This window comes from Pristiophorus japonicus, chromosome X (assembly GCF_044704955.1).
Source record: "Pristiophorus japonicus isolate sPriJap1 chromosome X, sPriJap1.hap1, whole genome shotgun sequence".
Lineage (NCBI taxonomy): Eukaryota > Metazoa > Chordata > Chondrichthyes > Pristiophoridae > Pristiophorus > Pristiophorus japonicus.
This window is the reverse complement of record NC_092010.1, coordinates 37,937,017-37,950,619: the sequence shown is the minus strand read 5'-3', so window position 1 is coordinate 37,950,619 and position 13,603 is coordinate 37,937,017. Positions and strand designations below refer to the sequence as shown.

General features: G+C 49.0%; 1 protein-coding gene across 1 annotated transcript in view; it reads left to right on the top strand.

Annotated features, from left to right (window-relative positions):
* avil (advillin) overlaps positions 1–13,603 on the top strand; it is a 45,338-nt gene that overhangs the window by 25,548 nt on the left and 6,187 nt on the right. Inside the window, exons 12-17 of the mRNA XM_070869405.1 lie at positions 3,367–3,525; positions 5,339–5,518; positions 7,427–7,572; positions 8,694–8,838; positions 11,320–11,508; positions 12,533–12,601. Coding sequence (XP_070725506.1) covers positions 3,367–3,525; positions 5,339–5,518; positions 7,427–7,572; positions 8,694–8,838; positions 11,320–11,508; positions 12,533–12,601 — 888 coding nt within the window. The remainder of the gene's footprint in view (positions 1–3,366; positions 3,526–5,338; positions 5,519–7,426; positions 7,573–8,693; positions 8,839–11,319; positions 11,509–12,532; positions 12,602–13,603) is intronic.

Sequence of the window (13,603 nt, the reverse complement as noted above, 5' to 3'; positions counted from 1 at the left end):
TCCAGTTCCTGCGTCATGTAGGCTGAAGTCAGATCCAGCTTCGTGAACGTCTTTCCTCCCGCCCGCGTCGCAAAGAGGTCGTCGGCTTTTGGTAGTGGGTATTGGTCCTGCAGGGAGAAACGATTGAAAGTTAATTTGTAATCGCCACAGATTCTGACTGTGCCGTCTCCCTTGAGGACTGGGACAATAGGACTGGCCCACTCGCTGAACTCGATTGGGAAAATGATGCCCTCTCTGCAGCCGGTCTAGCTCGATCTCTACCCTTTCATCATGTACGTTACTGCTCTCGCCTTGTGATGGATGGGTTGTGCCCCTGGAATTAGGTGGATCTGCACTTTTGCCCCTTGGAATTTCCCGATGCCTGGTTCGAACAGCGAAGGAAATTTGTTTAAGACCTGGGCTTAAAGAAAGTGTCGTCGACAGGCGCGAGCGCTCGGATGTCATCTCAGTTCCAGCGTATCTTTCCCAGTCAGCTCCTGCTGAGCAGCGTGGGTCCATCGCCCGGTACCACCCAGAGTGGTATCTTGTGCACCGCTCCATCGTAGGAGACCTTTACAGTAGCACTGCCGATTACAGGTATCAGTTCTTTCATGTAAGCTCTTAGTTTTGTGCGAATTGGAGTTAAGACTGGCCTTGAGGCCTTGTTGCACCACAACCTTTCGAAAGTCTTTTTGACCATGATGGACTGGCTTGAGCCCGTGTCCAGCTCCATTGACACCGGGAGTCCATTTAGTTCAACATTCAGCATTATCGGGGGACAATTCGTGGTGAATGTGTGCACCCCATGTACCTCTGCCTCCTCTATCTGAGGCTCTGGTTCATCGTGATCCTCCGTGGATCTGTCCTCCTCTGCAATGTGGTGGTTTGCAGGTTTAGCAGGCCTAGCAGCTCGACTGCACACTTGTTGGAGGTGTCCCATTATTCCACAGCCCTTGAATGGAAACGATGATCACCCCCGTAACACCAATAAGGTGTTAATGGCCTTGCATTCATCACCCTTGATGGTGGACTCTGAGACATCTGCGGACGTGTAGCTGCAGGTATGTGTGACCTGCCCTGTCCGTTACGATTCAAAAACAACATCACTTTGTTCACAGTACTTGTAGCAGCACTTGTGTGCTGAGAGATTTGCTTCGTATTGTCACTGGTGGCAATGAACGCCTGGGCTATCACTATGGCCTTACTCAAGGTTGGGGTCTCGACAGTCAAAAGTTTGTGAAGTATGGTTTCGTGGCCAATGCCAAGTACGAAAAACTCTCTGAGTATGTGCTCCAAATGTCCTTCAAATTCGCAATGTCTTAGCTCGGCGACATAACTCGCCACTTCCTGGCCTTCAGACCTTTTGTAGGTGTAGAACCGATACCTTGCCATCAGAACGCTTTCTTTCGGGTTCAAATGCTCTCAGACCAATGTGCACAAATCGTTGTACGATTTCTCCGTGGGTTTCGCTGGAGTGAGTAGATTCTTCATGAGGCCATACGTTGGTGCCCCACAGACGGTGAGGAGGATCGCCCTTCGTTTGGCAGCGCTCTCTTCCCCATCGAGCTCGTTGGCCACGAAGTATTGGTCGAGTCGCTCCACAAAAGTTTCCCAATCATCTCCCTCCGAGAATTTCTCCAGGATGCCCACTGTTCTCTGCATCTTTGGGTTTGCTATCTGTATCTCGTCGCCAGTTGTAGCGTATGGAGAAAGAGTCAGACTGAATACTGTGAGCTCAAAGTAAAGTGTGACCGTAATCTTTTATTGCAGGGCTCCAGAGTGCCTCTCCAACCTGTGAAGCACTCTTAAATACCTGTGCTCCCAAGGGATTATGAGATCTCTTGGGACTCCGGGGAATGAGCCCTCTGGTGGCTGTACAGAGTATATACAAGTCCAGATACATAACAGTACCCATGTGTGAGCTGTTGCCATCGTTTGAACCAATAAATATCATATGTAAAAGGAATGTTCAAGATGTCAGCTGTGGCTCAGTGGGTAGCACACTTGCCTCTGGGTCAGAAGATTGTGGGTTCAAGTCCCACTCCAGAGACTTGAGCACAAAGACTAGACTGACACTCCAGTGCAGTATTGAGGGAGTGCTGCACTGTTGGAAGTGCCGTCTTTCAGATAAGACCCCTCTTCCCTCTTGGGTGGAAGCAAAATATCCCAGGACACTATTTCGAAGAAGAGGAGGGGAGTTCTCCGGTGTCCTGGCCAATATTTATCCCTCAATCAACATTACTAAAAAAACAGATGATCTGGTCGTTATGACATTGCTGTTTGTGGGAGTTTGCTGTGGGCAAATTGGCTGCTGCATTACAACAGTGACTACACTCCAAAAGTACTTCATTGGCTGTAAAGTGCTTTGGGACGTCCGGTGGTCGTGAAAGTCTTGCTTTTCTTCTTTCTTTTATTCCCAGTAGATTGTAGTGTGAGCTACTGGATTGATCTGTGTATAGGCTGCCCCAGCATGTAGGCAGCATCTTAAACACGAGGGAGAAATGTAATTATTACCGTGAATAGCAACCAAACTGGCAACTCGAAGCGATTTTTGCTTTTAAAAAAAAAAGTGTGCTCTAAACGTGAGGTAATTCAGCAATTTCCCGTGTCAAACCAATATTTGTGCTATTGAGGTTCCTGCCCTTGGTTCCTTTCCAGCGACTCATTCTGTCAGGTGTGTTTGGAGATTAGTTAACGGCAGGATAGGGCTTGGCTGTCATGTACCCCATGGTCGAATATCCAGAGGCATTCGCTGTCTGGACCCGCTTGGGTGAGGTACCAGAAGTGTGAGGGCACTCGTGGAACCACCTCCTCACGGGAAGGGGTGACCAGTGTCACGGTATCTGTAACATCTGCTGCATGACTAGAGTCAGTGGGGCTATGGTTACTGAAAAAGTGCAACATCCCCACCAACACCTGGGAGTCCCTGGCCAAAGACCGCCCTAAGTGGAGGAAGAGCATCCGGGAGGGCACTGAGCACCTCGAGTCTCATCACCGAGAGCGTGCAGAAACCAAGTGCAGGCAGCGGAAGGAGCGTGCGGCAAACCTGTCCCACCCTCCCCTTCCCTCAACAACTATCTGTCCCACCTGTGACAGGGACTGTGGTTCTCGTATTGGACTGTTCAGTCACCTCAGGACTCGTGTTTCGAGTGGAAGCAAGTCTTCCTCGATTCCGAGGGACTGCCTATGATGATGATGGTTACTATACCAACCTCACTGAAAAGGTTAAGAGTATCGTGAGACGTGAGCCACTTGTCACTGAAAATTTAGCATTTTTTTTAAATTGAGGACTTAGACACTTGGGGTGGGGGGGGAGGGGGGGCCGGTGGTGGGGGGAAATGACTTGGATTATTGGTATCTTAACCAGGTTCGTGCCTCCATTCCTAGGGTCGTCATGCCACCCAAGATGAATTGGCTGCTTCGGCCTTTCATGCGGTCGAGCTGGACCAGAAGTTTGATGGTGCACCGGTGCAGGTTCGGGTCATCATGGGCAAGGAACCACGACACTTCATGACCATTTTCAAGGGCAAGGTGATCATCTTAGAAGTAAGTCTCTGGTCTAATAAGGGATTAAACCTTCGATTGCCAGTGCCCACAGAAGCTTGGTGGGTAAATGCACTGCCTGGCACGGGGCTGAACAGGAAGGGGTTCCTGGTTTGATCCCTGGTCTGTGCTAAATTAGTTGATCTCGTTTGCGGTGCAGGAACTGGCCTCAATTGAGTGGGTGCGGCATTGTCAGAGGAGATGTTCAACCAAGGCCCTGTCTTCCTCTTCCAGTGGTTCAGGTGGGTGTTCAGGATCCCACGACACGATGAGCAGAGAGTTCTCCCAGTGTTCTTCTCGCGACCAACACCACCAAAAAACGGTGACCTTGCCATTTAATGGACCTTGCCGTATGCAAATTGGCTGTGGGGATCCCCTACAAAACATTTCAAAAGAATTCACTGTTTGTGAAGCACTTGGAGATATTTCTGAGAGAAGTCATAAGGCGCTATATGAATGCAAGTCTTCCTTTCTCAGTGGCCTTGGGCTCGGGAGGTGGCCTGTTTGCGTGTTGTAATTTCTATGTAAAAATCAGCCAAGGTTTCCACTCCTGATCACTATTGGGCAAAAGGGCATGTCTGTGGATGTTCGACTTGGCTGTAATGCCCATCAAAATTGACTAGCCTACTGACACTGCCTAGGTGCACATGTGAAGAATGCACACATGGGCAAAACAGTGAAGGACCTGCTGGTGCCCATGGACCTTCAGAGGAGGCGAGAAAAAGAGAACAAAACTGAAGGAGATCTCCAGACTGCCACCATTCCCTTCTCCTGCCATTGCCTGAATTGTATACTTTCACCTACTGGTTTGTATCACTACAGCGGCCTTTATAAAAAAAAATAATAATAATTTGTTCCTGGGATGTAGGCATCGCTGGCATTTATTGCCCATCCCTAATTGCCCTTGAGAACCACTGCAGCCAGTGTGGTGAAGATGCTCCCACAGTGCTGTTAGTTTGAGACTTCCAGATTTTGACCCAGCAACGATTTCAGTGGACTAGTAAGAGTCAACCACATTGCTGTGGGTCTGGAGTCATATATAGGCCAGCAGATTTCCTTCCCTAAAGGATATTAATGAACCAGATGGGTTTTAACAACAATCCAGTAGTTTCACGGCCACCATTACTGATACTAGCTTTTTATTGCTGATTTATTTAATGAACTGAACTTATATTCCCCAGCTGCTGTGGTGGGATTTGAACTCATGTCCCTAGATCATTAGTCCAGGTCTCTGGATTACTGGTCCAGTAACATAACCACTATGCCATCACTCGCCTTGGTGGCCAACCACCAGTACCCGAAGATGTGGTCATAAAACTGAATATAAGGAATTAATTTAAACTTTTCACCTTAACCTACAATTTAATGTGATAATATTTGGATAGCATGCTGCTTACAGTAAATGGGAGCAAAGGTGGTTCACTTTGTGGGGTAGAATGTCTACTAATTCTATTTTCTCGCACATACAAAGCTATGAGAAGAATGTAGGGCAGTGGGATTAGTTTTGGACTGTCCTAGCAATGATCCGGCACACACACGATGGGCCAAATGGCCTTAGTCTGTGCTATATGGTTCTGTTTGTGAGTTGATTTCTCACTGTGTGATATTAACATACACACAGTGTGATTTCACCTCATTGCTTTTTAAAGGGGCACAGTCTTTGCAAAACTAACATTTGGTGAATCTGTTCTTCAAGCCCGTGATGCTCTAATGGAAACGGTGTTGACTTGCGCTGTCGTGTAACTAAATATTTGTCAGCCCCTTTAAATCAAATAGTTACCCTGTGTATTTATAAAGTGTACCTTTTGTTTGTTAGGGTGGCACTTCGAGGAAGAGCAACAACCAGCCAGAGCCGCCCATCAGACTCTTTCAGGTTCATGGCTCCGATAATTCTAATACCAAGGCAATCGAGGTCCCGGCCTACGCGTCATCCTTGAACTCAAATGATGTCTTTCTTCTAAAGATAGATACAAATTGCTACCTGTGGTGTGGGAAGGTAAACGATTTTAAACTACAAGTGACACACTATCAGTCAGGTATAGATGGAGAACAATCAGAGCTCCCCCTGTTGGCTCAGTTACATAAGAACATAAGAAATAGGAGTAGGAGTGGGCCATATGGCCCCTCGAGCCTGCTCCGCCATTCAATAAGATTATGGCCTCTACTTCAACTCCACCTTCCCGCTATCCCCATATCCCTTAGTTCCCAAAAAATTATCGACCTCTATCTTGAATATACTCAACGACTGAGCATCCACAGCCATCTGGGGCAGAGAATTCCAGAGATTCACCACCCTCTGAGTGAAGAAATTCCTCCTCATCTCAGTCCTAAATGGCCGACCCCTTATTCTGAGACTGTGACCCCGTGCTCGAGATGCCCCAGCCCGGGGAAAGATTTTCTCAGCATTAACCCTGTCAAGCCCCTTAAGAATTTTGTATGTTTCAATTAGATCACCTCTCATTCTTCTAAACTCTCGGGAATATAGGCCCAGTCTACTCAATGTCTCCTCATAGGACAATCCCCCCATCCCAGGAACCAGTCTGGTGAACCTTCGCTGCACTCCCTCTGTAGCAAGTATGTCTTTCCTCCAGGTGTGGCCTCACCACGGCCCTGTATAATTGTAGTAAGACATCTTTACTCTTATACTCTAATCCCTCTGACACAAAAGCTAACATACCATTTGCTTTCCTAATTGCTTGCTGTACCTACCTGCCTGTTATCTTTCCGTGATTCATGTACAAGGTAACATTTGGTAATTGCATGGCCTGGTTTGGACCTTCAATCCCTGGTCTGTGCTGTTAGCTGTTGCCAGCAGGAGACATTGGCTGCAGCATCCCTGGGCATTCGCTAACCAGTGCATCCTGCTGGAGATGTCAGATCTTAAAATCGTCACTGAAGTAGTGGCCTGCCAACACTCACTCACACATGGGTGTGTGCAGGGTCATCAACTCTGGTTAGACATATTCCTGGAGGTTTCGTCACATGACCTCCTGCCTCCAAGCGCCCCACCCCCGCAGTCCTACCATTGATCGCCCAACATGTCCATCTTCGGGGCACACCTTCTTCCCGCGCCAATTGGACAGTGAAAAGACTCTTCGTTACCTGATTGGCTGATTCTTGACTGTCAGTCAAACAGCATCTTTCCCCCACCCCCCCCTTTCCAATATTGTTATAATCAAAAGTTGAAAGTGTCCAACGAAAATGAAGCAGTGTCCTTGGTGATGAACCTTCAATCCCTGGAGACTCCAGGCATTCCTGGAGGGAGGGTAAGGTAATGGAGGGTGACTGTACCCCAAAAAGAGCCAATTCCTTGGAGAGAAGAGAGGAGTGGAGGGGGGTGAATAGATTATATTCACCGTTCCTGCAATCCCAACCACGAGCCGTACTCGTAGGGAGAGCAGGTCAGAGTCCCCACAGCGAGCACAGGAGAGTGGAGTTTACCCTAAAGCAACTTTTGTTCAAATCCTCCCCGATAATAAGCAACCAAACTGTCCCCTGCCCCACCCTCCCCAAGTAGAACATTTTCACCTCCCGCATTCTCTATCCTCACGACATTCGTTGAATTGCCATTGATTGGTGCTCAGTGTTGGGGCTATTTTTGTGCTGGGAGATGAGCAGAGGTCACTTGAATAACAGCCACAGGAGGAATAAAGGCCTTTGTCCTTTATATTTTGGACCATTGTTAGACCATTACTGGACCATTCCAACAGTGACTACACTCCAAAAGTACTTCATTGGCTGTAAAGCACTTTGAGACATCTGGTGGTCGTGAAAGGCGCTATATAAATCCAAATCTTTCTTTATTTTCTTTCTTTGATTGTTATATGATACAGTGCCAGATAGGTGGAATGTTAGCACTTCTTTAAGGGACGTAGTTCTGATCCTCTTTCTTCCTGTAATGTAGGGATCCAGCGGGGACGAACGTGCAATGGCGAAAGAATTGGCTGCCATTGTTGCCAACGGAAACAAGACCATCATTGCTGAGAGCCAAGAACCACTGGAATTCTGGGAAGCACTGGGTGGAATGGCACCTTACGCAAATGACAAAAGGTAACGGCCATTTCCCCCAACTATTTCCCCCTTACACCCGTTCTTTAAAGCTGAGCTAAAGTTCCTCAGGCAGGGCCCGTCCTCTGCTACCTTGCCCAAGTGTCCATTCTCCACCGAGACCGTGAGTGCCAATGGACTTTTCAGCCATGGGGTGGGCATCGTTGCCAAGTCCTATCCTGTCCCCATCTACTGTCCGCACACGACCTTTTGCAGAAGGGGTCATGCTGCAGTGGTAAGCAGTGGGTGCATTGGCCAGCAGGAATGAAGCCATCAGGTGGGAGACCAATGGAATCAGGGCTTCAGGTCAGGAGACTAGCAGATGTACGGACCTTGGGTTCGGAGAATAATAGGAGTCAGTGCTTTGGGTCAGGGGATTAGTGGGAGTCGGGATTAGTGGGAGTCAGGGGTATGGTAGCATAGTGGTTATGGTACTGGACTAGTAATCCAGAGGCCTGGATTTATGTTCCAGAGACGTGAGGTTCAAATCCCACCATGGCAGCTGGAAAATTTAAATTCAATTAACTAAATCTAGAATTAAAAGCAAGTATCAGTCATGGTGCCCATGAAACTATAGGATTGTTGTAAAAACCCATCTGGTTCATTAATGTCCTTTAGGGAAGGAAATCTGGTATTGCCTACATGTGACTCCAGACTCACAGCAATATGGTTGACTCTTAACTGCCCTCTGAAATGGTGGCTCACCACCTCCTTCTCGAGGGCAATTAGGGATGGGCAATAAATGCTGGCCACATCCAATGAATGAAAAGCAAGGACTTTGGGTCAGGAGATTAGCGGGAGTCAGGAAACCAATGGAGTCACGTCACCAGCATTTTTTCCCAAGATTAGGTTTCACGGGCACCTGTTTCAGCTTCTCCTACTCCTTCCTGGCTGCTTCATGATATCAGTGACTCTTTCATTTTATTGGCTGGCACTTTGGAATGGCGAGTGAACGAGGCCCTGGGAATACACACTCACCTGGCTTTGTAGCAGCCCGCAGCCAGTGCAAGGTTTTCTGGACCTTCAGGAGAGGAAGGGAAACAATTGAGGGAAGAGAATAGTCAGTGCACTTGCTCTCCAAGCTGTTTCTATCCCTGATTAAGAGTTCTTCCATTCCCGTGCAGGCTGCAAGAGCAAGATACGGACTTTCAGTCCCATCTGTTTGAGTGCTCCAATAAAACCGGGCGATTCATTGTAAATGAGGTCACAAACTTCACTCAGGATGACCTCAGCGAAGATGATGTCATGCTCCTGGATACATGGGATCAGGTAAAAAGAATCAGCCAATGGATACGCGGTGGTCAAGTGGTGATCTGAAGATGAATTTGCTGGTCTCGTGTTCCCGCTCTGTGCTCAACCAATCAGGGATTGGCTTATTGCAGTGCGAGAGGGATGGAAGGCCAGTTTTTCCCACTGCGGTGAGGGTCTTCTCCCTGAGCTTATCCTACTTCGAGGCTCGGGGCAGAGCTGGTGAAAGGTGTCAGTCTCACTATGTAGGCAATGAATTCAAATGTCCCCACTTGGGCACTGGATCTGCGCCCTTACTGCATGAACCAAGCGTCTGAACCGTCTCACTGGCTGGCTCTTTACTAAACGCCTCCCTCCCTCCCCTCCTATTTAAATGCTTTTGTGGGAATTCTGTGCTGATCCAGGTGAGGAATGGAAAAGACCCAGTGTCCGCATCCCGCGCTCCCAGGTTGGAGTAAAGCTCCCTCCAGTCTGCACCAACAATGCACCTTAACACAAGCCAAGAAAGGCAGCCGGTACTGCAAGGTGCTCGATGATCACACTTTGGTCACAGAAATGATTTTGAAAATAATGTATTTATGGAAACCATCGACGATTGTGCTGTAAGCTGGGAGGCGGCAAGCTGGCTTGGTGCTGCCCCAATGTTATTCCACTGAGGCTGCTATTAGTGACTGTCAAAGAAAAATCTTCCATTGCAGGGTTGAATTATAGACTGATTCAGCTCCGGATAATGTTCAAATTGCCCTCCCCGATCATGTTAGATTCCCCCCCCTTAGATTTTCCCTTTGATTTTCTCCCTTCGCCCTCTCTCCTCCTGATACCGACTCATTGCTGGGTTACAGAGAGAGCCTTGTGCAGCAATAGACCTCCAATACCAATGGGCTCCAAGTGACCAAGCTTCGAATGTGAACAATAGAAACATAGAAACAAAGAAAATAGGAGCAATAGGTGGCCATTCGGCCCTTCGAGTCTGCACCGCCATTCAATATGATCATGGCTGATCCTCTATCTCAACACCGTATTCCTGCTTTTTCCCCATACCCCTTGATGCCTTTTGTGTCTAGAAATCTATCTGTCTCCCTCTTAAATATATTCAGTGACTTGGCCTCCACAGCCTTCTGTGGTAGAGAATTCCACAGGTTCACCACCCTCTGAGTGAAAACATTTCTCCTCATCTCGCTCCTAAATTTCCTCCCCCGTATCCTGAGACTGTGACCCCTTGTTCTAGACTTTCCAGCCAGGGGAAACATGAGTGGCTATTTAACTGTGTGAGCCGCCACAGTCACACCCCATTCTACCGCCCTCTGGCACCCATACACAGGCACTTCTCGAGGGGGAGTCACTGAATAGCGAGAAACCTGGTTGATTTATTCCCCCCCCCCCTCCACCATCTTTGAGAGTAACTGTAGCACCAATGGCCTCACTAACTGAGATGAACTCATTCAGCATAAACTGGGACCTGCCTTGTAATGTATTTGCTTCATGGGTATCTTTGCTTAAGCATTCATAGCAACACATTGCGATTAAAAACTAGTTGGTTTATTAGCAAAGGTTTAACAATCACACTACACATTACCAGTTCATCCACCAGGCTCACAACCACCTGCCCCATCGTGGATCCCCCGAACCCAACTGGCTGGGGTTTTATTGAGTCTTGAGAAAATCATGTGACTGGCTAAGCCACTCCCAACTCAACAGCTCTACAACTATTTTTATAAAACAATAAATCAAGTGCCCCCTTATTAAAGGAGCACTAGAACCGACAAAGTAAACAAATTAAACTTTTAACATTAAAGGATCAAATTAAGATTCTGTTGCCGGGGGTGATGATGCACTCCAGTCCCTCCGGCGCCCATCTCCCGCGGAAGGCCGCGAGCGTACCGGTGGACACCGCGTGCTCCATCTCCAGGGACACCCTGGCTCGGATGTAGGGCGCGGAAGCGAGGCAGACAGTCGGGCTGAACGACCCCCTCGACAGCTCTACAAACCGGTGAGCATGCTCACAGGTGCATACATTACACTTGTCCATTCACCAACTGAGGAAAAACTATTTAGAATGACAACCAAATGAGTTACCAAAGAGAGACCTCCAATTTTACATTTTCTCAAGTGCTTTGACCCTTTTTTATACATTGAAGTTACCACAGGGAAACAGGCCATTCGGCCCAACCAGCATTTACCAACCCCCCCACGTGTTCTCATATCCCTTCCTTTTCTTTCACCCACTTACCACACCTCCTGTTCCCTGGTTCTCTGTGAGTCAGCCGGTACTGTGTCCTCACCACCGCTATCTACCCCCCCAGGTGGAAGTATCTGAGCTGGTGCGTGGGAGGGAAGGAGCAAGTGATGCACAGATTGAGCTGGTGGGGTGGGGGGGAGGGGGGGAATTTGAGGCAGAGGAGCATGGGGCGGGAGGTCCCTGCAGGAACTCGCGTGGGCTCGAGTCTGACATCATCTCTTTCATCGTCATCCTCCTCTTCCTCATCATTCCTTGTGTTCCAGATCTTTCTGTGGATCGGCAAAGAGGCGAATGAGGTAGAAAGGAAGGAGTCTCTGACCACAGCAGGGGACTATCTGAAGACACACCCCAGTGGCCGGGACATCGGCACACCCATAATCATCATCAAACAGGGCTTCGAGCCACCAACTTTCACCGGCTGGTTCGTGGCATGGGACATAAGCAAATGGAGTGTAAGGCGCCTCTGAACTTTGACCTCGGTATAGCAAATTTCCAATGCTTTCGGGAGAGCAACAATCTGTGTAAACCTGTCTTTCAGATGAGACGTTAAACCAAGGTCCCGTCTGCCCTCTCAGGTGGATGTAAAAGATCCCATGGCACTATTTTGAACAAGAGCAGTGGAGTTAGCCCCTGTGTCCTGGAGCCAATATTCATCACTCTATCAACTAACAAAAAACAGATTATCTGCTCATTATCACATTGTTGTTTGTGGGAGCTTGCTGTGCGCAAGTTGGCTGCCACGTTTCCTACATTCCAACAATGACTACATTCCAAAAGTACTCAATTGGCTCTAAAGCACTTTGTGACGTCCGGTGGTCGTGAAAGGCGCTATATAAATGCAACTCTTTCTTTCCTTAAAGCCTCCAGGGGTTAGAAAGGAGCTCTGTAAGAGTGTAGGGATGTACTAAACAGACTTAAAATGAAGGTGGAGGTACACCATGTCCGAGAGACGTTGAGCAGAAAACGAAACAATCCTTTCAGTAATCGAACAGGGGCAGTTCAAGAGCAAGCTGGGGGAGTAAAACTGGTGGTGGTTAAAGATTAAGTGGTTGAAATATTAAATGGTTATTTTCTATAGTATTCACTCTGGAGGGTAATACTAACTAACAGCGAGAGCGTTAGAGACTGAGGAGGTGGTAAACGGTTTAAAGAGATTTGGATGTAGTAACAAAAACTACAGACTGCTGGGTTCTATAACCAGAACAGTACAACAGAAGTCTACAGAAGTAATATTAAGGTTTTACAGTGTGCTGACCAGGCCTCAGACATACTGCACTCACTGTGTTTTACTAGGTTAAAGGCGCTATATAAATGCCAGCTGTTGTTCAATTTCAAAAACATGAGAAGGAATCAAGGACAGGAATAGGTCATTTCAGCCCATTAAGCTTCACCCTCTAGAACTCTAACTTACCTGGTCCAAAATCAAACTCGCCCAGCCTCTAATTCAACTCACTTACGTTTTTTTGTCTTCTCCAGGGAGGTAAAACTTACGAACAGTTGAAACAAGAGCTTGGAGACACCACAGCAATTGTCGAGATCACAACAGTAAGTATCGTCTTCTCCATCCTCTCCTACTCCCCAGATACCCCCCCACCCACCTTCTCCATCCCCTAGTCCCCAGATACCCCCCCCCCACCTTCTCCATCCCCTAGACCCCAGATACCCCCCGCCCACCTTCTCCATCCCCTCGTCCCCAGATACCCCCCCCCCACCTTCTCCATCCCCTAGACCCCAGATACCCCCCCACCCACCTTCTCCATCCCCTAGTCCCCAGATACCCCCCCCCCACCTTCTCCATCCCCTAGTCCCCAGATACCCCCCCCCCACCTTCTCCATCCCCTCGTCCCCAGATACCCCCCCCCCACCTTCTCCATCCCCTAGACCCCAGATACCCCCCCACCCACCTTCTCCATCCCCTAGTCCCCAGATACCCCCCCCCCACCTTCTCCATCCCCTAGTCCCCAGATACCCCCCCCCCACCTTCTCCATCCCCTCGTCCCCAGATACCCCCCCCCCCACCTTCTCCATCCCCTAGACCCCAGATACCCCCCCCACCTTCTCCATCCCCTAGACCCCAGATACCCCCCCTTCTCCATCCCCTAGTCCCCAGATACCCCCCCCCCCACCTTCTCCATCCCCTAGACCCCAGATACCCCCCCTTCTTCATCCCCTAGTCCCCAGATACCCCCCTTCTGCATCCCCTAGACCCCAGATAACCCCACCCACCTTCATCCCCTAGACCCCAGATACCCCCCCCCCCACCTTCTCCATCCCCTAGTCCCCAGATACCCCCCCCCCACCTTCTCCATCCCCTAGACCCCAGATACCTCACCCCCCACCTTCTCCATTCCCTAGACCCCAGATACCCCCCCTTCTTCATCCCCTAGTCCCCAGATACCCCCCTTCTCCATCCCCTAGTCCCCAGATACCCCCCCCACCTTCTCCATCCCCTAGACCCCAGATACCCCCCCTTCTCCATCCCCTAGTCCCCAGATACCCCCCTTCTCCATCCCCTAGACCCCAGATACCCCCCCCACCTTCTCCATC